We start from the raw sequence: 22,821 nt of genomic DNA, 5'->3' as shown, positions 1-22,821 counted from the left end.
TAGAGCGAAGGTCAAATAGGTGAAGCTGATTAAAGGAACGTTAGAGTGAGTCTTCTGGCGTATCCCATTAAAAAAAAGTCAGTTAATCAACCTGTCAGTTAGTCAAACATTCAGCCAACCTGCCAGTCAGCCAGTCTAGCAGCAAAATAGTATTTAAGCTTTGGTGTCCCGAAGTCGATTAACTAGCAAATACACCTTTGAATAGCCATTACTGGCTAGATTTGTATACCGCGCTCGATGATACAACACTCACATTTTTAAGGCGGATAATAGTATGTGTTCTTGCGGATTTTACGCCTCAAGCGGATCTTGTGACGATGTGCGATTGCCTTTAAGTTTCATCATTAAGACGAATAAGATTTTATGAGGCCAGAATAATCATTGTTATAACTTAAAAGGCAAGATAAGCACTTTTAATTAACATTTGTTTTAAGAGGGGTCTCTCCGTCACTCGCTCTTACAAACGTATTTCGTCTCTCATTGGAATACTAACCAATCATACTCAATGGAATTTTGTAGAAACGTTCCGGGAACTAATATCTATGCCTGTGGCTTTCCAGTTTTCCGTTAAAATATTCGGTTTCAAAGTTACGCGATCTTAAAAATTCACATACAAATCTTTGAGCCCCTGTAATTTTAAAACTACATATTTTTAGAAAAAATCTAAAACACCACAGGCACAAATATTAGTTTCTAGAATATTATGTCTGCAAAATTTCATGGACTTTGGTTGCTTAATATTCAAATGAAATTGGGACTACGATTGTATGGAGTAAGTGACGGAGAGAGCCCTGTTAAAATATACCGTAACCATACCGTAATAGGAGCCAAATGCTATAAATTGTTTATGATGATTATTAAAACTTGGAGCAATTTTTGTGTCAGAAAACATTAAAAAGGATTAAAAAAGATAAAATTGTACAAAAAGGTTATTGTAAACACACACACAGACTACTTTTTTTAATTATTACAATTTAGTCGTTGACTGCGATCTCACGCCCCACGCGTAAAAACTGCATCAGTTATTGCTACAATCTAAATACATAGTTGAGATTTGCTGAATTTATGATATTTTGGATGGATGGAATTATAGCGGGTGGATGAGGAAGGCGGAGGACCGTGTTTGGTGGCGCGCTCTTGGAAAGGCCTATGTCCAGCAGTGGACGCTTACAGGCTGATGGATGATGATGATGATGATGGATGATGATATTTTGCTGGAACAAGATACATTTCAGCCAATCCTGTAGTACTGGCGGCCAATCAGAGGTGATTGCGTTCGTCACGTTGTAGCTATGACAGCTAGTCAGTCAGAAAAAGGGTTTGATCCAAACAAGGTCCAAAAGGGCTTAGTCCAAACGAGGTCAAAGTCCAACCCCTTTTTCCCGGACTACAGACAGGGAAGCTTTGACGTTTTTAAAAAAATGATTTATTTCAACCCTAAAAGCCCAATTTCCAACACCATTCCGTACTAAAAAAAAAGGTATATTCTTCATAAAAGTTGGACGCCATAGCAGACAACTTTAAAATTTTCAGCTAAATCTGTTCAAAACTCGGACAAGGCTGTTTTTTGTTAATTAATAATAATTTCTCAAACTGCCAGCAGTAAGCGATCGAGTTACCAAGTCAGTGAAGTTTATAATTGCTTAATGTCTTTGAAATGGGTTCTGTATAGTAGTACAGTGTCAGTTAAGACATAGCCAATGAGTTGAAATAGCAATTATTATTTTTAATAAGGAAAACCCTCCGTCAGCGCAATGGGTTATGTCGGACTCCTAACGTCTAACGAAGTTCCATCCCACCGTTGACGACGGAGCACAAGAGAGCGGCAACGCCCATAACTCTGCAACACAAGATAAAATTAAACAGCACTAAAACCCGACTACTACCCGCGAACTGCCTAGATAGCGATACGATACACATAGTATATAACTCAAAATTAAAAACCCCCAACACAAAAATCTCTATAAGAAAACTAGAAAAGAGCTGATAATTTTCAAACGGCTGAACCGATTTTCTCCGATTATACCTTTTTCGCTTTTTGGGTCGGGGTTTAAAAATAGTTTTTCTGTCGCTCGGTGTATTTTAACATTGTACTCAGATTTTTTTTCTCTTTCATTTGATATCCCACTCGAATTGATAATAGAAAAAAAAAAATTTTTGAAGACCTCCACTTTTTTGGATCCGTCAGGTCGGTTTTCTCACTGAGCCTGTGTTACCCGGACCATAATAACAAATCGATCGACACCTGATTCATCAAAATCGGCTCAGTAGGTCAGGCGCTACGCTGGAACACACATAAATACAAACCCACATACATACATACATACATACATACATACATACATACATACATACATACATACATACATTCATACATTCATACATACATGGACAGCTATAACCATAGTCCTTTGCCGTAATCGGGTAATAAGAGGTGCGTGTCCGTAATAACATTATAATATGTAATAATATCATGATTATAACATTATGATTCCTGTTATGATATAACCAAGTATGTCTACTGTATGTCACTTTGTAGCTGGACACAAGTTGGTAAATTACCTCATTTTGATTAGTACGGATGAGGTACAGTTTATATATGACTGTTTTAAAGCGAAAACTAATTTATACATTAGGTTATTAGGACAAAATTACCATTTCAAAGTCCAACTCATTTGGGGATATTAACATTCAGAGCTGTTGGTGCTCTTATTTAGCCACCTAAAACTGATAATGTTATACCTAAATATAAAAAGGGAAAAGGTAACGCACATACATACACACACACATACGCGCTGTTGTAATTATTATATGTTTTCTAATCTATTTAAATGTGTGTTTGAGTTGAAATTTAGAAGATATGTGTGGTTTTGGATGACAACAGGCGATTACTTAGTAACCCCCGACCCAAAAAGAGGAGTGTTATAAGTTTGACGTGTGTATCTGTCTGTGGCATCGTAGCTCCAAAACGAATGAACCGATTTTAATTTAGTTTTTTTTTTGTTTGAAGGTGGCTTGATCGAGAGTGCTCTTAGCTATAATCCAAGAAAATCGGTTCAGCCGTTTGAAAGTTCTCAGCTCTTTTCTAGTTACTGTAACCTGCACTTGTCGGAGGTGTTATAAATTTTTTTTACACTTGTAGTATTATTGAGTGTCTTTGATGATGGAAGATGGAGGATGGTTTGGAACTCTGTAATAGTAATAACATGTGGCAGGGCAGTAGAATGTGGACTCATTTGCCTATTAGAAATAAAAAGGACCAACTTCGTGGGGCGAGGATGCCAGATCCTTTTTTAAGGACCTGTCATCTCGTCTTGTGGAGTCCACGGGTGACCGGAAATCTGGCAGTTACCTTGGTCAGCATATTAGTCTGGCCATTCAACGAGGTAACGCAGCCAGCATTCTGGGCACCCTGCCTCGTTACAGTGATTTGGATGATATTTTTGTTTTATAATTTTTATATTTAAAATATTTGTGAAAATCTGCATTAACATTGTAAAAGGACTGACTACACTTAGGTAATATCATATCTTCAGCAGTTTTCCTTTCAGTTTCAGTTTCCTTGTATGGATAGGGATTATAGTATATCGTGAATTCGTCGAAACTGTTCCTATTCTACGTTAACGATAGGTAATTTCTAACTTTATTTTTCCGCATTAACAGGGCTCTCTCCGTCACTCGTTTCATACAATCGTAGTTCCAATTTCATTTGAATATTAAGCAACCAAAGTCCATGAAATTTTGCAGACATATTCTAAAACTAATATCTGTGTCTGTGGTGCTTTAGATTTTTTCTAAAAATATGTAGTTTTAAAATTACAGGGGCTCAAAGATTTGTATGTAAATTTTTAAGACCGCGTAACTTTGAAACCGAATATTTTAACAGAAATCTGGAAAACCACAGACTTCATGGACTTTGGTTGCTTAATATTCAAATGAAATTGGAACTAAATTTGTATGAAACGAGCGACGGAGAGAGCCCTCTTAAACTATTGTCATAATTAATTGCAGTTCCTCCAATCCAGTGTAACAATTACGGAAGGAAAACTGTTATTATAATAAACATTTTATCACATGTTATTAACATAGTGACGTAAAATATAATCCAATGGAATGTATTGTCATTTGGCATTGTACAGAAGACGAACATAATCGAATTTTAGTTGGATATTTTTCGTGCATTGTGCAAATAAATTAACATATTTTTATTATGTATGAATAATAAAAGTGAAAAGTTTGATTTTGGTTCTTCGAAACGGTATTCATTGGCTGTTTGGGTAGATACTTCTTCTGTAAGTATTAATTTCAAATGTAATTATTTGTTTACATTTTCGTAAGCTTTTTAACCCCCGACCCAAAAAGAGGGGTGTTATAAGTTTGAAATGTGTATCTGTGTATCTGTCTGTGGCAACGTAGCTCCTAAACTAATGAACCGATTTAATTTTTTTTTTGTTTGAAAGGTGGCTTGATCGATCTCGAATCGGTTCAGCCGTTTGAAAGTTATCAACTCTTTTCTAGTTGCTGTAACCTTCACTTGTCGGGGATGTTATACATTTTTAATTTACACTTGTTAGTTAAAAACTACTTTATAACTTAATATTTATAATGTGTTGTTTAAGATCTTTATACACATGACTAAATAAGAATGGAACACAAATACGCGTTAGATAATGTTTCTAATAGTAATAAGCGCAGTGTGGGACGACCTCCAGCCTGATGACCTGAAGAAGGTGGCGTGGAGTAGTAAGGAAAGCGGAGGACTGTGTTTGGTGTCTCGCTCTTGGAAAGGCCTATGTCCAGCTGTGGACGCATACCGGCTGATGGAATGGAATGGGAAAATGTGACTAATTATTATGTTGTACAATCTTGGTGTTGTACATAATCTTAATTAATGTGGTCTCGTGCTCTGATTATTGATTAGATAGATGATTAGTGATAGGGTACATATTATAAGACGTTTCTTTTTAACCCCCGACCCAAAAAGAGGGGTGTTATAAGTTTGACGTGTGTATCTGTGTGTCTGTGTATCTGTGTATCTGTGTATCTGTCTGTGGCATCGTAGCGCCTAAACGAAAAAACCGATTTTAATTTAGTTTTTTTTTTGTTTGAAAGGTGGCTTGATCGAGAGTGTTCTTAGCTATAATCTAAAAAAATTGGTTCAGCCGTTTAAGAGTTATCAGATCTTTTCTAGTTTTCTTGTAGAAAAGAAGGTTAGATAACCGTTAGGTTCATAATATTATGTCAATAGACAATTTTTTTTTTTTTAATTTACACTTGTTAGCTATTTACACGCACAATAATTATAAGATATAACTTATGTTAAAAATTTATTTCAGGTGTCAATACAAAAAGATGAATTCCTACTGCGTGCCTGTATACACCATCTACATCATGGGAATAATAATCATAGTATTGATTCTTAATTTGGTATCTTTACTGTATCTTCTTCTATGTAAGAGATACAAAACTAAGGATTCATATAGCTTACAAGTCTCTATTCCTGATGCACATCACCCTAAAACAAGCTCATTTCACTTACCGAAACGACAGTTTATAAATAAATTTGAAAAGTTACGTGCATGCAGCGTTGAAAGTGATTCAGAAAGAAATCTATGCACACACCAAGCTAATTCCGAAAATGAATCTGACCGAAACAAGAGTTACACTGATAGAGTTAAAAATAAAATCCCAGATCAAATAGCAATTATACCCCCTGACAAAATGGCGGCTATATGTGATGCCATACTTAACAATAGGGACCGAAAAGTAAGCTTAGAAAACTTGGAAACACCACAAGCTAATACTGAAAGTGAATCTGACCAAAAAATGGATTACGCCGACCGCGATAGAGTTAAAAATGAAATTCCAGATCAAATAGCAATTATACCCCCTGACAAAATGGCGGCACTCTGTGATGCCATAATTAATAACAAGGACAGGAAAGTCAACTTGGAAAACTTTAAAAAATTAGAAATACGTAATGATGTTGTTTATCAAAAAAATGAAAGAAAATCATTCGCGAATTTGAAAACAAAATGTGCATCAGTGCCCGATTTGGGAATATATGATGTTATAACCACTGTACGTCCTATAGAGATGGATGAATCATCCGGTTTCAAAGAGTCTGATGAATTAGATCAACCAACGGTGAAAATTTTAAAACTTTCCGATCATTGTGAACGTCATAGTGGATATTACAAATTTCCACTTTCTTTTAGACTGACGTATTCAAATTCAAATGTAATATAGGTAGTTATATATATTATAAATCAATCAATGTAATATTATAAACCTGAAATTGTGTCTGTTGGTCTGCTAGTTTTTCACTGCCCATCTGTTTAACCGATTTTAACGAAATTATGATGAGACCTCGTACCGGTTTGCGCAGTGTGGGATGGACCTGTGGCTTGCTGAATTTTATAAAAATGGCGGCAAGTAAATAAACATAAATTAAGGTGAAGGGCCGTATGTGTTGCTCTCCAAAAGATAAGATAAAACACGATCCTCTGGTGCTGCTAATGTTCATGGGCGGCGGTAATCACTTAATATCAAGTGACCAACCTGCTCGTTTGCTCGCTATTTGTAACGTTTAAAACTGCACTCGAATTCTATTTTAGCTATCAATTTATAACCTCTATAATACTATAAAGATTGTTGATAAAAATCTATGTACTATAACGTAATCTGAATATAGGACTATTTTAGAAAATGTGTCTTCGTCTATAGTTCCTAGGCAGGTATACAATACTACATGCTAGCCATATGATTTAGCTCTAATCCTATATGGTCTGATATAAATTTTTAAGCGTTTTTATTTTTATTCTTATATTTAAAGGTTAGTTTTTAAGTAGATTAAGTTGAACATGTTATTAAATTCATAGCTAGTCTCAATTTTTTGCAAGGATAATAACCTGCTTTGCTGATCTATTAACTTTATTAAAACGCTGTTTACATCCAACGCGGAGGCGATGAAAACTAATAACTGGAGCGGGGCTTTTATGAAAATTCAATTATCTTTTACACCGTAAAAGTGAAAACAAGGAAACTGTTGTTCACATGTTTACGAGGGGTTTACTGCTTCAAGGAAAAGAAGTTTAAAAATAAAAAATAATCATGTAATCTTGACTGATATTCCCCTTTCCCCTCCAACTAAGCGTAAGACCCGGTATCCACCTAAGCGTAGAGGAGAGCCTTAAGAGGAGATGTGTTCAGTCGATCAATCAGATTCATAATTATAGATGACGTGAAAAAATTATCACGTCTTCTTTAAAAAATCTGTCCCCCGATTTAATGAGATAAACGTATTCACGGTTAGGTATCGTTATCGTCAAGTAATTCTGCCCTTTGATTGGTTCATTCGCTGTTTGCCTTTTTTCACAGCCAATTAAAGGGCCGAATTTTTTGACGATAACGATAACCGTGAATACGTTTTTCTCACTAAATCGGGGGCTGATTGGTTAAGAGGGCTCTCTACGTCACTCGATTCCACTCGTTTCATACAATCGCAGTTCCAATTTCATTTGAATATTAAGCAACCTAAGTCCATGAAATTTTGCAGACATATTCTAGAAACTAATATCTATGTCTGTGGTTTTCCAGATTTCTGTTAAAATATTCGGTTTCAAAGTTACGCGGTCTTAAAAATTTTCATACAAATCTTGGAGCCCCTGTAATTTTAAAACTACATATTTTTAGAATAATCTAAAACACCACAGACACGGATATTATATTCTAGAATATGTCTGCAAAATTTCATGGACTTAGGTTGCTTAATATTCAAATGAAATTGGAACTACGATTGTATGAAACGAGTGACGGAGAGAGCCCTGTTAATAACTTAATATTTAAATGAGAAGCAAACCACGTTTGTGTGGAGCGAGTGACGGTGAGACCGCTATTAATAGTTTAATTAATATACACACAGCCAATCCACTTTATTAAATTATATTAAATTTATTTACTATTAAATATTATAATTCAAGGGACGAGTAATTATTTAACTTGATATTATTGGAAGTATACGAGATTTGTCCACTCAGGTGGTGGACATCATCTAGTATTATTATCTTATAATTCCTAATCCTAATAATATTATAAATGTGAAAGTGTGGATGTTTGGATGTTTGTTACTCAATCACGCAAAAACAGCTGAACGGATTTGTATGAGATTTGGAATGGAGATAGATTATACCCTGGATTAACACACAGGCTACTTTTTATCCCGGAAAATCAAAGAGTTCTATAGCGGGATTTTGAAAAACGTAAATCCACGCGGACGAAGTCTTATGTAGTATATGTAGTGTATCTTATGAAGTAATATGAGGTTATTACGCCTTTTACTATGAAATAATAGGTTTATCCTTGAAAATGTTGCCAGTTTATCCGGGTGATAATGTAAACATATTGATTTGTACTTAGATAAATTTAGCTGCGAACATCGATTAAGGCTGTAAACTCTAAAAGCAAAATCAAAAGGGAACATAAACGTAAACGCCTTCGGAAACGCATGTTATTAACTGCACATAATCCTGGTTTAAATGCAGTGTGCAGTGGATTCCTGGAATGCATATAAATAAATTAATTCGTATGCGCTGAAACTCGCACGCCTGCAAAATTGCTATGTAAAGTTTTGTGCTGCCTGGGATTAAAGCCGATTCACACCAAGCACGTACACGTGACACGCGCGTAGTGACGCGTGTAAATCCCTAGACATAACTGCACGCATTACGTCTACGCGAACGTTCACGCCACGCAAGCAGTATGCCATGTCTCATAGAGTTCCATACATTACAGCGCAATGGTACGCGCTACGTCTACGCTTACGCGATGCATACGCGGCCTGTGTGGCCGTCGCTTTAGTCGATTCAATAATGCTGAGCGATGAAATTTACTGGGCGCTTGAGTGCCTCGCAAAACTGGTAGTCCAATCTTAACAGGAGGCGTAAAAACAAATGTTAGCTGGACTTGAATTAATTAATCCTTTCTATAACCTGCACAAAACGCTTTGATGAATCTTCAGATTGCACTACATACGAATCCATAAAAAAGGCGGGCAGTCAGAGATACTTTCACCTTCTGTAAATGTTTTTTTTTTTAATTTTTAGCTCATTGGCAGGGCAGTCATGTTGTTGGGTTCCGAACCCGAAGGGTGCCAACGTGATCATAATACTATCCATTCATCCGTTCATCCGTCTGTCTGTCAGCGGGCTGTATCTCGTGAACTGTAACAGATAGAGGGTTGAAACTTTCACAGAGCGTTTACTTCTATCGCCGCTTTAACAACAAACTTGCCACTACAAAAAAGTATTTCAAAACTAGAGGATGCCCGCGACTTCGTCCGCGTGGATTTAGGTTTTTAAAGATCCTGTGGGAACTGTTGGATTTTCCGGGATAAAAAGTTGCTTATGTCAACAGGGACGTAATCTACCTTGGTACCAAATTTCATACAAATCGGTTAAGCGGACGGGTGTTTAGGAATCCCGTGGGAATTCTTTGATTATCCGGAATAAAAGTAGCCTATGTACCTACTACGGGATATAAGCTGACCTTGTACCAAATTTCGTCAGAATCGGTTAAACTGTTGGGCCGTGAAAAGGTAGCAGACAGACAGACAGACACACTTTCGCATTTATAATATTTTAGTATATAGTATAGTATAGTTTAATAGTATACAGTATAATAGTATATAGTATGGATGAAAAAAATTAAAAAGTTTTATTTCTTGTACTATGGTACTGAACCCTTTGTGTAGGCGTCCGACTCGTACTTGGCCGGTTTTTATTTTAACTACGACTATTTTTAACCCCCGACCCAAAAAGAGGGGTGTTATAAGTTTGACGTGTGTATCTGTGTATCTGTGTATCTGTGTATCTGTGTATCTGTGTATCTGTGTATCTGTGTATCTGTGTATCTGTCTGTGGCCTCGTAGCGCCTAAACGAATGGACCGATTTTAATTTAGTTTTTTTTGTTTGAAAGGTGGCTTGATCGAGAGTGTTCTTAGCTATAATCCAAAAAAATTGGTTCAGCCGTTTGGAAGTTATCAGCTCTTTTCTGGTTTTCTTATTACTTTTATCCCAGGACCACCAGAGGTTACGTATTTTCTGACACAGGAAATATGTACGATTGAGTAGTGTTAGTAAGTACTAAGAAAGCATGCCTAGCCTACGTGCTAGCTTGCTTAGACGGCCAATTTTCAGGTATCTGATAATCAAGGTACATAAAACCATTACTTACCTCACGTAAATTCTCCAAACTGATTTTTACGTATATTTTAGGCAATATCCTTAAAAATATGTCGCCAATACTCCCAGACACTTCCCGCGTCGGCCGTATTGCTTTGCAGACGCTTTAAAGCTCCCAAAATAAGTAATTACTTAACTGCACGTAAATTCTGATGCTCCATTTTTATATATGTCCACCAGACAACTATTTCAAAACCTTTTACAAGAAGACAGACCGATCCAGAGGGCCAATCATCCCCTAAATTCAATTTTAATGCCTCTGTGGGTTTGAGCGCGAGGGCATCATTATCTACGCGCATGAGACTGAGTAAGACATGTATTAGGATATATTGACTTCTCTCTCACTCTCTTATAGTTTACTTATGTCAATTAATTATTAATATTTAAAAAAAACAGCTAAAAATTAAAAAAATTGGAGAATTCACGTGAGGTAAGTAATGTTTTTATGTACCTTGATTACCTGATACCTGAAAATTGGCCGTCTAAGCAAGCTAGGAGGTCTGTAGGCTTGCGTTCTTAGTACATACTAACACTACTCAATCGTCCACATTTTGTTCGTCAGAAAATACGTGACGGCTGGTGGCCCTGGGATCTTTCACTATTGTAGCAGAGGTTCATAATATTATGTCAATTGGCAAATGTCAAGCTGTCAAGATGGACGTTGCTTAGATACATAATTATTTATTTGAAAATAATGTTTTGGAAAACTCCGATACTTTGGATCGTAGGCGCGGAGTTTCTAATTTATAAAATATTATAATCACAGTTAAACGGAAAACATCAATTCAATTATAATATCCAACAATCAACCAAAGGCCACGAACCATCGATGCCACGAACAATCAACCCAAACCCAAACCATAGTCAAACTATTTTTAGGGTTCAGTAGGTATCTGTAGAAAAAAAAGATGTAGCCTCGACTGTTTTAGTCGCGTAAGTGTGCATGGCACCATTAAATATCGTAGGAGGTGATGACCCTCCGCGCGGCTGAGGTTCCCGCATCGTAGTTGCTTTGTCGCGCAGGTTTGGATGATGCATTAGGCGCACCTTCTTTATATTTTATCTGCTTGAACTCAGCTTATTTATTTTGACAAAATACGTTAAAATTCATCATCATCAGGATCAACCCATCGCCGGCTTACTACTGAGCACAAGTCTCCTCTCAGAATGAGAAGCTACCACACTGGCCAAGCACGTATTGGCACACCTCACGCACCTTTGAGGGAGCATTATGGCCAACTCTTAAGCATGCAGGTTTCCTGACGGTGTTTTCCTTCACCACTTTTTTGTCTGTCTGTGTGTCATCTTTCAAGAGAATCAAAACTTATAAATTGGGTACTTCCCGTTTACGTAGAATCATGAAAGGCAGGTAGCAATATCTTATAGCCCAAGCACTCTACTCCTGTGGCCCAAGTAAACAGAAAAATCCGACAACTGAATTGTCATTACATAAAAAAAAACTTGTACGGAACTCTTCATGTGTGAGGCAGACTCGCACTTGACCGGTTTTTGAAAGTTATGTCAAATAAAAATTTTACATGCAATAACAAACAAAATGAAATACAAGCCACTTTATTCCTTATTTCATCGGGTGAAAGTCGATTTCAATTTAATCGTAGGTATATCTTGAAAAGCGAACTATTATACGACTACGTAAAATGGGTACATTTTTAAAGCAACGACATGTTAGAAACAGATATTTCGTTTTGGTCATGTTAAACTATGTGAGTCATTCAGATAATTCTTGATTTAGTGATGTTCGGTCAAAAATATTTCATGGAACGTATAATTAACATAACATTGATGTTACTTTTGAAGAGATATTAGCTGCCTTATTGGATTTATATTATTATAGAAATTGGGTTTTAGAATGGCACAAATAAACGGTAATTTATGAATAAAAGTTTAAAAAGCGTGAAATAAAAATTAAATTAAAAATTTAAAAAACCCCCGACACATAAACCTCTAAAAAGTAAAAAAATAATAGGTAAGTATGTATGGGCCCTTTAAGAATAGTATAAATAGTAAAGTTTTTATCCAAGCGTTCGTTGCGTCGGGGGACCGCCAAAGACTATTCTTTCTACAACAGATGACTTTCATAGTTTATGATAGGTAGCGGTCCCCTGGCGCAACGAGCGCTTAGATAAAAACTTTACTATTTATACTATTCTTAAAGGGCCCATACATACTTACCTATTATTTTTTTACTTTTTAGAGGTTTATGTGTCGGGGGTTTTTTAAATTTTTAATTTAATTTTTATATATACTTACATTACATTGCATAATGTACATAATGTAGCTAACTCTCTCTTGTTACAGATGGAAAAATGCATACGAATGTGAATTCGAGCGCCTTGGTGTACGACAATTCATCGGACAGTGGGTACACGCCGTACAGTGACCGAATAGAGACTTACCTGGTGCCGGTGATATTTGCTCTCATCTTCATCGTAGGCGTCCTGGGGAATGGCACGCTGGTCATCGTTTATATCAGGCACAGGGGCATGCGAAATGCGCCTAATACGTGAGTACCTATATGAGGCAATAGAGACCCAAAGCGTCTATTTATGGTCTAACTTAATCTATAGTATCAAGTTAATGATAATAATTTATGAAAGTATTATCTTTATGAGGATTTTCTACACAAATAATCCAGTCCATTTTTTTTGCCAAATCTATGAATTTCCGTCATAATTTTCCGCTAAATTTTCTTTGAAATTTTGCGATCAAATTCCGTGAAACAACGCATAGTTCCACCAGTTTTATCCTTAGACTACGTTGGCGCTAACTTCAAACCAAAACTTCTAGAATTTGATTTGAAGTCAAGCGTTAACATAAAAAACCAAAGGCAATTTCACGAGTAGAAAATACCGCGAATTCCTAGCGCCTTCCTAGCTAGAAAGTGTCGTATGGAAATTATTTTACTAGCGGGGACAAAACGTTAAAGAGAATCTACCCACACGGGCGAAATATTGTGCACTTTTTCCGCTGGATTCATCCTTTGTTACTAAAGCTATCAAATTATTTTTTCCATAGATACATATTCTCCCTGGCGCTGGCGGATCTCCTCGTCATCCTTATCTGCGTGCCTTTCGTATCGGTCATCTACACGCTGGAGTCGTGGCCCTGGGGCGAGGCTATATGCAGGATATCGGAGACGGGGAAGGACATAAGCATTGGAGTCTCCGTGTTCACTCTAACAGCTCTATCGGCTGAAAGATACTGCGCGATCGTCAACCCTTTTAGGAAGCTACAGGTATGGTCAGTCAGTCAGTTATATTTCTTTACCTTAGTTCGAAGAATCGGCTAAAGTGCTTGTGTGTGATGTGTGCTCGACCCAAGGTGGTGAGTAGCTGGGAGCCACCAGATACAAACGGCATGTGCTTTGTGGAGATCTTGCTAAATACCTTTGCCCTACAATTATAGATGTCTATAATTCGACAACTAATTGGTAAAGGTCCATCAAAAATCCACCCAAGTTTTTAGAAACTACCTAGCATGGGTAAATGCTAGGTAGTTGCTAAAAACTTGGGTGGAATTTTTTTCTTAAACGGTATTTTTTTCATAAAAACTTCATGATAATGGATGTAAATCAATTTTTTTTTAACTTTTGTGGCTTACATGATTAACTTACGACTTAACTAACGTAAACACTCTTATACGTACTTTTATCTTAGTAAATTCGCTGTCAATTAATTACTTAAGTTACATAGGTGAGTAAAACTTACAGTTATAAATGCGCCTACCATGTAGTAATTATTAAATAAATTTACATAAGAGGTTAAATTGCATTTGTGTCACTGACATTGATATTAAGTTATATGGCATAACCAAGCAAACACGTCTCCAACAATTCACTACGGAGTTCCACTAACAAGTTCGAGGCAACTTCCTAATTAAAGGCGTTTGTGTAGTTTAGGATGTCTCTCATGTCGCAATTAGCAACTAAATTAACTATCCTGTGCCAACAATGACAATGCAACAAAGAAATACCTCATGTATATTGTTAGCCCTAAACGTAGAATTCTATTTACAGTAGGTATACAGATTATATTTTTAACCCCCGACCCAGACTTCGTCTGTGATGGCGTTTGCTGGCGCGCGTGCTGTGCTTGTTTGGAGTGTTTTTTTTTTGTTAAGAGTGGCTGGTTTTTGTGTTAGTTGGTGTTTTTTGGTGGTGGAACTGACTGGGAAGCGCTCTAAAGGGGCGCCGCCGCGCGTATGTCGGCGGGCGCCGGCGCAGACGGAGTCCATATTTGTATAAATTCAATAACTTGAAAATATCACAAACTTGACATTGGCTAATCAGAGTAAAGCCAGATTTAAAGAAAAAAAAAACCCCCCCGACCCAAAAAAGGGGGAGGGGTTATAAGTTTGACGTGTGTATCTGTGTATCTGTCTGTGGCATCGTAGCTCCTAAACTAATGAACCAATTTTAATTTAGTTTTTTTTCTTTGAAAGGTGGCTTGATCGAGAGTGTTCTTAGCTATAATCTAAGAAAATCGGTTCAGCTGTTTGAAAGTTATCAGCTCTTTTCTAGTTACTGTTATAAATTTTTAATTTACACTTGTCTTCGAAAGAGGGCAGATTTCAGACTATTGTTTTTCCAGCGCATTTCGCCCATTTTGACTGATACGTCCTTACACGCGCGTTATATTTCGCGCTTCGATAAAACGAATGCGCGTGCTAGCATTTCGAGAAATCGAATGCGCGTGCAAGCGCTTATTTCAGCTATTTTCAGCGTGTTCGCTCGAACCAGTATTACAGAGTCGAAATGGTAATACAGAGATAAGTGGTTTTAGACTAGCGTTTTTTCAGTGCATTTTACACTCGTTTTGACTTATACGCGTATACATGCATGGTATATTTCGCGCTTCAAAAATCAAACGCTTGTTCCAGCATGTTCGCTCGAACCAATGGTCAGGGTGGTTTCAGGCTATTGTTATTCTGCGGGTTTACGCTCATTTTGGCTGATACGCGCTAACATACCTGCTTCACTCGCGCGTCATTCATTTCGAGGCTTGTGCCTATATTATGAGTTTATCAGCACGTATGAACTGTACTAGATGTCCGTGTGTACTACGAGGTTTACGCACAAAAAAAATGGTAACTGAAACCGTTCTAACTAGCAACCAATGTGCGGGTTGCTGAGGTTGCTTTGGGGATTGGTTGTATCTCTTCATTTCTGATTTGATCACGTACCTACCGTACATTCTCAATACACATGCTCTCTCTATTGCCCGCTGAGACTGAGTACTCGCAGTATATTTATCTCGAACAGCTGGAACTAGCCGTTATTAATAAAGCCACAATTAATAATTTAATTGAGAAAGTTATTTTAGGTCTTCCTCTCAAAGTTTGATTTCTACAAAAGTAAACTTTATCTGGCTGCCCCAACGCTGCATTTTGTGTGGCGTGATGCATTTGAGCACCTTGGGACTACAACGTTTATCAATTATTCGGTCTATTGCTATATTTGCTTTCTTCCATATCATACGGATCTGCTGATCACTGCTACGGGTCCGGGTCACAGTTGAAAATAAGCGGCCTGCATTTTTATTTATACTTTTCGACACAATGACATGTGATGCAAGACATTATGCTAAGCTGTACACCCATTTGGGGTGGTAACACAAATGAAAATGTACATTTGTATGCTTTTTTTTATCTTTCTTTATTCCTTTCTCATTCTGTTTGATCAAGTTAAGATACTCCGAGCGTAATATACCTACCCTCTATCGCCTGTTGAATGGCTTCCTGAAGCTCCATTATAATTATCTCGAACAACGGAAATTATGCCGTTATCTAAGCAGAGTTAATTTAATTAATCAATTGCTCACATCGCAGGCTATCAATACAATCAACCGTTCAGGTGGATTGACATCTAATCTTCACAACCTAGAGATAAACCGTCAGGCCAAGCACAATTAGTACGATTAAAAAGCCGCGAGGACTTTCTCGTGGCTTGTTGTCGCACGGTAGGAGTGATGGCTGGTGGAGCTGGAACAATCTGGAGTGGAGACCGCGAATAAATAAGAGTAGTGTGATTGTCCTTGATGAGGAAGGCTGAGGACTGGGTGTGGTGCCGCTCTTTGGGAAAGGACTATGTTTAGCAGTGGACGCAGGCTGAAATGATGATTAAACTACATGGATGACCATCTTTGAAGTTTAGTCACTTTAATCATCAAAGTGCTTACCTATAGGTTATAAACGTGACACTTACAACCATAACAATCAGTGTTTATGGCTGTGGCGTCTTATTTACGGAAAAAGTAATAAACTTTGATTCTTTATGGCGTCAATATAATATGTTTACCTTGTTCTAGCTTCGCAAGCTCCCGCTAGTTTGCGCCACAATCATCTGGGCGGCTGCTCTGATCTTCGCAGCGCCTGCAGCGCTATTTTCCAGCACTATCACTCATGATATCGACAACAACGTATCGATTATATACTGCTCGCCCTATCCTGAGACTTGGGATAATTATGCTAAGTAAGTATTATTAAATAAAAATTGTGTGTGATTTTTTGACATTACTCACTAAACACAATGATTATAATAATAGGGGCTCAATTTTTACCTTGGTCGACATCCTCTCGCTATTGGTTAAAATGCCTTGTTGTAGTAAAAGTATCGTTAAGTCACAACAATTTAAGATTGCTTCTCTTTAGTGCGAAAATGGTATTTGACGTGTGGCCATTGATCACGTTCAAAGGGTTATTTACTTTATTTTAATGGCTAACCTAGGTACTGTTCCTAATAGTAAAGATTTTGTTAGCAGCTTACTTGTTCTAAAGACCTGGATAGACATAGCTAAAGCGCTATGGCAGCATGTAGACAGGACTCTTAGAAGTTATATTACAAAAAACTGTAAGCGTTCAAACTACCGAACAATCGGTGGACCCACGATACTAATGTGGCGTGCGTTATTGTTCCTTGTATTACAAGTACATGATTTTAATGCAACATTCTGCTATCACATTTTATGGTTAGGGCCTACATCTACGTCGCACTATATAGTATTTCCGTATCTTTCAAAATTTTGCTGTTCAGATTTATGAAAAAAAACCTCTTTTTAATAACTGCTCATTTATTGAAAAATACCATTCTGATCATATTCCGTTCCTTTAGATGGATGACATTATCGAAAGCGATCATTTACTACGCGCTCCCGCTCCTCGTAATCGCATTCTTCTACTCACTGATGGCGCAACGATTGCTGGCAAGTACCAGGGAGATGCCGGGCGCGCTACACGGCGGGCAAGGCGAAGCACAGGCAAAGGCACGGAAGTCTGTCGCTTGCATGGTCTTGATATTTGTTATTGGTGAGTTTTACTATAGTTTTCAGGGTCCCAGTACCTCAAAAGGAAAAGGAATCCTTAAAGGATCACTTTGATGTCAGTCTGTCTGTCCGACGTGTATGTCAAAAAACCTATAGGGTACTTCCCGTTGACCTAGAATCGTCGGCGTGTAGGTAGGTCTTATAGAACATGTAAAGGAAAACAAAAATTGTAGCTACATCATAAAAAAAATTAAAATTTGTCCACGAAAAAATACTAAATCACATGTAAATGACGCAGACATGAAAGTGTTCTTTTACGATGATACGGAACCTTACGGAACCCTTCGCCCGACTCGTACGTGACCGGTTTTTTATTTATTAAATTAATAACAAAAGAGACATCTGCTAACGTATCTCGATTGCATTACTAGCATAATTACTATGGCTGGCATCATGAAAAAAGTGCTTCGATCTTGAACCTGTGCAGAAGGTGATTAATAATTCTATTCGGTATTACAAATTTTCAAAGTTGGATGCGAATGCGAAGGTCTTTGCAAACACGCGATTAGTTCTTCATTCAACCTTTCAATTTATCTAATACGAAAGAAAGCTTTCCACAAGCCACATCTCCGCCACTGTTTTCTTCTTCTTGATATTTGCGGTTATGTAGGGGTCTTTCAGACCCTGTGTCATTTGGCAATTGCAGATCTATTGATAATCCCACCACTGCTGCGACTTATTTTTAACCCCCGACCCAAAAAGAGGGGAGTTATAAGTTTGACCTATGTATCTGTGTATCTGTCTGTGGCATCAGAGCTCCTAAACTAATGAACCGATTTTAATTTGTTTGAAAGAGTGTTCTTAGCTATAATCCAAGAAAATCGGTTCAGCCGTTTGAAAGTTATCAGCTCTTTTCTAGTTACTGTAACCATTTTATTAATATAACTTTTATAAAAAAGAGCTTTTTGGTAGTTTCAATTTAAAATATCTTGGATTGATACTATCTGGTTCATACGATAAAAATTCTAGTCAGGTTTGAAAACCTATTTTCAATTCAATTGAAAATCAAACAAAAAGCTTTTAAAATGAATTCAAACCACTCGAATGGTCTATTTAACCACTGAAGCAATTGACACTGATAAGATAGTGGAAGCGTTCGCACTCGTCAATTTAGATGCATGTAGGGACGATGGTAGGATATAGATTTTCCATTAATGGCTATGTCACTGGCAATGTATACAATTCAGTCATTCTATAGAATATCTAGTTGTTCTAATACTAGGTTAGTTTCGTGAAGTATAAAATAATGTGATCTGTCATTTACCATTAGGTACATATAATTCCTAGGCATTGTATTGTTAGTTGTCTTTTGCCAATTTTTTATCACTACCAATTCAATCAATACCCAGAACATAAATGTGAACGTGTGTCGGTTTGTTGGTTTAATGGTTTATTGGTTTGTTCTTAGGTTATCAAGTCGCAACAGAGCAAGATTTTAAATGTAGTATAGAATTATTTTGCGGAAGTCCATGATATACAAGGAACCAAAAGCTTAATTTTATTAGCTTGTAGAGCAACCATTGACGTGATTTGGATGAGTACCTATAGTTAAAGACCTGGAGAGTGACAAAGACTACTTTTTTTATCCTGGAAAATCAAAGAGTTCCAGCGGGAACTTAAATCCACGCGGCATCAGCTAGTAATATAATATTGCAATAGTACGAGTATATATAGTATATGCGTAGGTAGTATAGATAACAATATGGATTCGGCAGGTAAAATCGTGAACGATATAATATTGTATGGCTGCCTTTGAGGGAGATGGAAAAAGTTCGCTTCGTGTTCGGAAATTCTCTTTATGAAACATAATATTCAGTTAGGTACTTTGTTAGTTGTGAATTCACAAAACCTTGTATGCAAATTAAATGAAAATTTCACTGATTACAGAGTACAGCATTTAGCTTTAACTGGAAAACCTTTGTGGAAATGTTTGGAAATATCGAATAGAACGAATGTGTAGGCCTAGAACTTAATGAAATACACGGTGAAACATAGATAATTGTATTTTGGTACATGTTTGATATAGCTATAAACATTGTTCTGAGAAATTGTAGGTCATCTAGTTTATATCACCTATCATCACTGCAAGTGGTACAGCGAGCAATGGAGCGGGCCATGCTGGGTATATCGCTCATTGAAAATCAAAAACCCAGTAAAAAAAAAAAACTACATGGATTAGACCTCTACTTTAAGGTTATTTGTTAATAATTTTGTCCAAATATTCTATAAACGCCGGGCGGTCACTTAGCCCTGGGACACATTGTATAATTTCTTGGGTTTGCTAGAATACAATGAACCACTTTCAGGATTACGATCCTTTTGTTGCGATAGCCAATTACTGGTACGATATCGTAACATTATTATTTGAAGAGTTCTTTTTGGAGCTTTTCAAATAAATACTTACTATTGTTATGTTTCCTATTGTTCGCATTACCGAATTATATGGAACTTCGAATGTTTTCCTACTAAATTGTATTTCGGATACATTATATTACTACAGTGGGTAATATAATTAAATTGGGAATAACAAGCGAAGTCGTTATCATTAGTTGATGGGAATAAGCTCTAACGTAGCTTTTTGACTCTACTCAGTTTTATGCCAATTACACGCAAGCTCATCTGCTTCAGTGCATTTTTCTAGTTCCTTTGATCCCTTAATATTGAGATATTTTTGACTTTTGAATGCTGAGATATTCAAAAGTCAAAAATCGTTGCTTCAGCACGTGTTCTTAATTATTTTGATTTGCAAAATGCAGAGTTTTCAGCTGTTAAAAAATAACGAAGGGGTGGCCTTCGCTGCTTTTAGTCCATAAAAGGCAAATAACACGACGATTCTTAGCTTCAACTTATATATACCTTTCAACCAAACGTATAATGTCAGCTTGTTAACTTCGAGACAATAAAATCCAACCCCAATTTACGATACACGGGTCATTTCTTTTTTATTTTCATTTGAGATCGCCTACTGAATCCCGGTCAAGTGCGAGTTGGACTCGCATACAAAGGGTTCCGTACCATGTATAAGAAAAAACATTTTTCTTTTATTTTGTGGCGTAACTACAAATTGACGGTTTTCGGAGTTTTCCTTTTATTTGTGCTTGACATTGCTACCTGCAAAATTTCATGAGTCTAGGTCAACGGGAAGTACCCTATAGTTTTTGATTCTCTAGACGGGTCTTGACAGACACAACAGACAGGTAGACAACGAAGTGTATATAAGGTTTCCTTTTTTATCTGGACATACGGAACCCTAAAAATCGATACTGGTGCAAAGGATTCTATGTACCTACCTATATCTATTGAAGAACGTTAATGTCCTCTTTAGCATATCCACCCTCGGCTACTAAACTTCAGTAGCTGAATTTTATTATAATGGAGGCAAAGTTTGATATTGCAATATTTATTACCTGTAAAAAGTAGAGACAAAGGGAACTAGAGTGAGAGAACTCTCGGTTTGACCCTGAATCAATGATATGTCCAATATTAGGCGATGGGTGACGTAAAATCAAAGAAAAATATATATAAAGCGATTCATAGGCTACCTAGCGTCAAATGTAGGAACATTTTACGCCTGCCAGTGACGCCGAAGCCGCGGCGTTTTGTCACAAGTTCTCCTGTCATGAACTGTTTTAGAGTCTTCTAAGATTATGGCTCAATGAACTGAATGACCGTAGGATATTGACAGGACCGATACACAGCCAACGTTTTTAACTTAAAACTCACCAAATCTACACTGATGTAAAAGGTTGTAGCTTCATATTATATGCAGAGAAAATGATGTTTCCCATTTAGCATGTCCGCCTGTGGCTTCAACTTCGATGGCTGGAGTTCGTCGTAACTCGTAACGAAAGCAGAGTTTGACTTTGGATACTCAATATTCAATTAGCTAGGTAGATGGCTGTAAGGATTCGAGCAGATAGTAGCTAACTGCTCCCTTTCCCTTTAAGGTATTTCCTATAGTCCAAAGGGACGTCAATCTGACAAGACCAGAGAAAGATCAGCCGCAGGTCAAATGACTTTGCGAGCTCTCCGAGGCACGAGGATGAAAAGGACTTCGTAGACGGTCAAGTGGCTTGACGTCGAGCACGTAGTTTTGTTTGCTTGATCAAGCTACTTGACGTGTGTATCTGTGTATCTGTCTGTGGCATCGTAGCTCCTAAACGAATGAACCGATTTTAATTTAGTTTTTTTTGTTAGAAAGATGTCTTGATCGAGAGTGTTATAATCGAAGTTTATAGTAGCTATAATCGAAGAAAATCGGTTCAGCCGTTTGAAAGTTATCAGCTCTTTTCTAGTGTTCTTATAGAGGTTTTTGTGTCGGGGATTTTTAAATTTTGAGTTATGGGAAATAATTTTGTTTTTCTTCATTACCTATGTCTATTTTTTTCTACTAATCAAACCAACATATTATATGAAATTTTAATGCAGCTTTTGTTTCAGTGTTTTTCATCTGTTTCCTGCCATATCACGCTCTAGAAGTGTGGTTCTACCTATCGCCGACGGCTCAGACAGACTACAATGATTTTATTCATGCACTGAGAATAATCGCATTCTGTCTCAGGTTAGTTTTTATTATTATTATTTTGTAGTTTAAAATCGTCAGATGATTGATTATTTATGATTCATCCATAATTATAATCATAATAATCATAATCATGACCATAATTTATTCATTTTAAATACACGTTTTACAATAGATGGTTGAAAAGTTTTTTTAGGTCACAGTGTATTTACCATTATAATGGTGTGCAATAGGCAGCATTTACAATATTATATTAATTACATCAGTGACAATGAACTATAATTCCGATGAACTGAAATTGAAAATTATAATTAACAAAGAAAATGTATTGAGGTATAAAATATCTAAACTCAATTCAATAAAATTGCTTAAAATTAATATAAGAAAAATAGAATGTCAATTATAATAGTAAATAAAAATGTAAATATTGCAACAATTATTTTAAATGATTCCATTATTATTAACCCAAGTATTCACTAATTGCATAGTATTTATTAATTAGATACTCTTTTAACTTTTTTTTGAAATAATTGTTTATTTCAAAGTACCTTTGAATATTTAATATTTCACAAAATACCGAGTTAAAAAAAGTCGTAGAACAAAAGTTGTTGGTTTAAATGATAATAATTACGTACCGAGAGCTTTCTGGTATTTTTAATTTGACCCTGTATATTTGCATAAATACTTACATATAAATTCACTAGTATACTACAAAGA

General features: G+C 36.6%; 2 protein-coding genes across 4 annotated transcripts in view; both read left to right on the top strand.

Annotated features, from left to right (window-relative positions):
- The window catches only part of LOC123873888 (neuropeptide CCHamide-2 receptor-like), an 80,669-nt gene that overhangs the window by 54,122 nt on the left and 3,726 nt on the right, over window positions 1–22,821 (top strand). For both annotated transcript variants that reach the window (XM_045918985.1, XM_045918984.1), the window contains exons 2-6: window positions 12,562–12,766; window positions 13,279–13,498; window positions 16,569–16,732; window positions 17,372–17,565; window positions 22,023–22,143. In XM_045918985.1, the coding sequence (XP_045774941.1) occupies window positions 12,570–12,766; window positions 13,279–13,498; window positions 16,569–16,732; window positions 17,372–17,565; window positions 22,023–22,143 (896 nt within the window). In that variant the 5' untranslated portion in view covers window positions 12,562–12,569. The remainder of the gene's footprint in view (window positions 1–12,561; window positions 12,767–13,278; window positions 13,499–16,568; window positions 16,733–17,371; window positions 17,566–22,022; window positions 22,144–22,821) is intronic.
- LOC123873890 lies at window positions 4,133–6,255 on the top strand. 2 transcript variants are annotated; one of them, XM_045918987.1, is made up of 2 exons: window positions 4,133–4,277; window positions 5,337–6,255. In XM_045918987.1, the coding sequence occupies exon 2, from the start codon at window positions 5,353–5,355 to the stop codon at window positions 6,247–6,249; it is 897 nt and encodes a 298-aa protein (XP_045774943.1). In that variant the 5' UTR covers window positions 4,133–4,277; window positions 5,337–5,352; the 3' UTR covers window positions 6,250–6,255. The 2 variants fall into 2 exon arrangements, with proteins under 2 accessions (XP_045774943.1, XP_045774942.1); XM_045918986.1 differs by having other exon boundaries at window positions 4,133–4,292.

This window comes from Maniola jurtina, chromosome 17 (assembly GCF_905333055.1).
Source record: "Maniola jurtina chromosome 17, ilManJurt1.1, whole genome shotgun sequence".
Taxonomy (NCBI): Eukaryota; Metazoa; Arthropoda; class Insecta; order Lepidoptera; family Nymphalidae; genus Maniola; species Maniola jurtina.
The sequence above is the reverse complement of the archived record's forward strand: the minus strand, read 5'-3'. Positions and strand labels throughout refer to the sequence as shown.

Excerpts from the sequence above, each read along its gene's own strand:
- LOC123873890 (XM_045918987.1), top strand. The coding sequence starts at position 5,353 with ATGAATTCCTACTGCGTGCCTGTATACACCATCTACATCATGGGAATA.